Below are 1,279 nucleotides of genomic sequence, written 5' to 3' on the forward strand. Positions count from 1 at the left end.
GAGCGCCTGCTGCAGTGTGGAGATATTGATGTCAATCAGGGATGGGGGCCTTATTCGTCTCCGCTCCTGGCCGCAATTACGCGCGGTCATTCCGATGTAGCCATGCGGTTGCTGAAATGCGTCCCACGGCCGGATGTCAATGTCCGGACCTACCTAGGGGATTCCGCTCTCTCCCTGGCTGCCCACCAAGGATATACAGACGTGGTTGCGCGGCTGTTAGAAACCTGGCAGACTGACCGGAATGGCACCGACAGGTGGGGACGCACTGCGTTATGGTGGGCAGCCCGGGCGGGTCAGGCGCGAATCGTGCAGCGGCTGCTGGAGGACGACCGGGTTCTAATCGACGTGATGGATAACGACGGGGTAGATGCTATGCATGCTGCGAGTAGCCATTATCGTTTTGACGTTGCTCGGCTGATTCGGACTCATTGCTCTACGCGATACAGTAACTGGACGGGAAGTGCCCCCCACCATTTGAGGACTAGAAGTTAGAGCCTTTAGGGCCTTGCCAGAAGCCTTCCTTCTGTGGAATCGTACCAGCGGGGGGTCTTTGTCGAAGCTAATGCTCGGCTCATTGCTCGTCCTGGGACTGTCGGTCGTGCGGTCACTCGGTCCACTGTGCGATTATATTTGGATTGTTGCTACCTAATCTTGTCTCCCTTCACCAACGAACCGTCAGCGGCGCTAGATAGCTCTTGTTTTCTGATGTGTCTACCGAAATGAGCATATGAGTTTTAAATCTGAGAGCGCGCGGTATATGTTCTTATCCATACATTGCAAGGGTACTGTGCAGTTTTACTATATAATAGGTTTCTTTGCTTTTTATGTCCTTCACAATTTCCCAAAGTATCGAGCAGATTTATTTTGGAGTGCAAGCCACTGTTTCCTCGCTTGGCTTCGTCCATGTGCATTGAATGTCATTGGTCGACCCCTGACAGAAGCGTAACCAGAGAAAGCACCGCCGACAGAGTCGCAGACTCAGGAACAACCTACTGTATTGCGAACAAGTGTGTCGTCAATACGTGGCTCTGCAAGCGGAATGACTCTAGAAATGGCCTGCTACCTAGAGAAACACCTTCCACCTTAAGGTACTCTTGTACTTTCTCATCTTGAGCGAGTCGACAGCGGCACGCAGGTCAGTCGCAATTGCTATGGCTGTGTCCACGCCCTGACCTGGTACACACTGTCCCCTGTGTAGGTTGTTCAGCCTGTGGAGTATGTGCGGAATCAGATCCTGCAGATCCTTCAGGAAAAAGTAGCACGAGCGGTAGTACGTGTT

General features: G+C 52.5%; 1 protein-coding gene across 1 annotated transcript; it reads left to right on the forward strand.

Annotated features, from left to right (window-relative positions):
• Nucleotides 1-102: 102 nt before the first annotated feature.
• Nucleotides 103-492, forward strand: BDQ94DRAFT_176558 (ankyrin repeat domain-containing protein; the record flags this gene model as incomplete). Its single annotated transcript, XM_026772722.1, has 1 exon — nt 103-492. One exon carries the CDS (start codon nt 103-105, stop codon nt 490-492), a length of 390 nt encoding a protein of 129 aa, XP_026619228.1.
• Between the last annotated feature and the right edge of the window lie 787 nt (nt 493-1,279).

Source organism: Aspergillus welwitschiae (assembly GCF_003344945.1).
Source record: "Aspergillus welwitschiae strain CBS 139.54b unplaced genomic scaffold BDQ94scaffold_188, whole genome shotgun sequence".
Classification (NCBI taxonomy): domain Eukaryota; kingdom Fungi; phylum Ascomycota; class Eurotiomycetes; order Eurotiales; family Aspergillaceae; genus Aspergillus; species Aspergillus welwitschiae.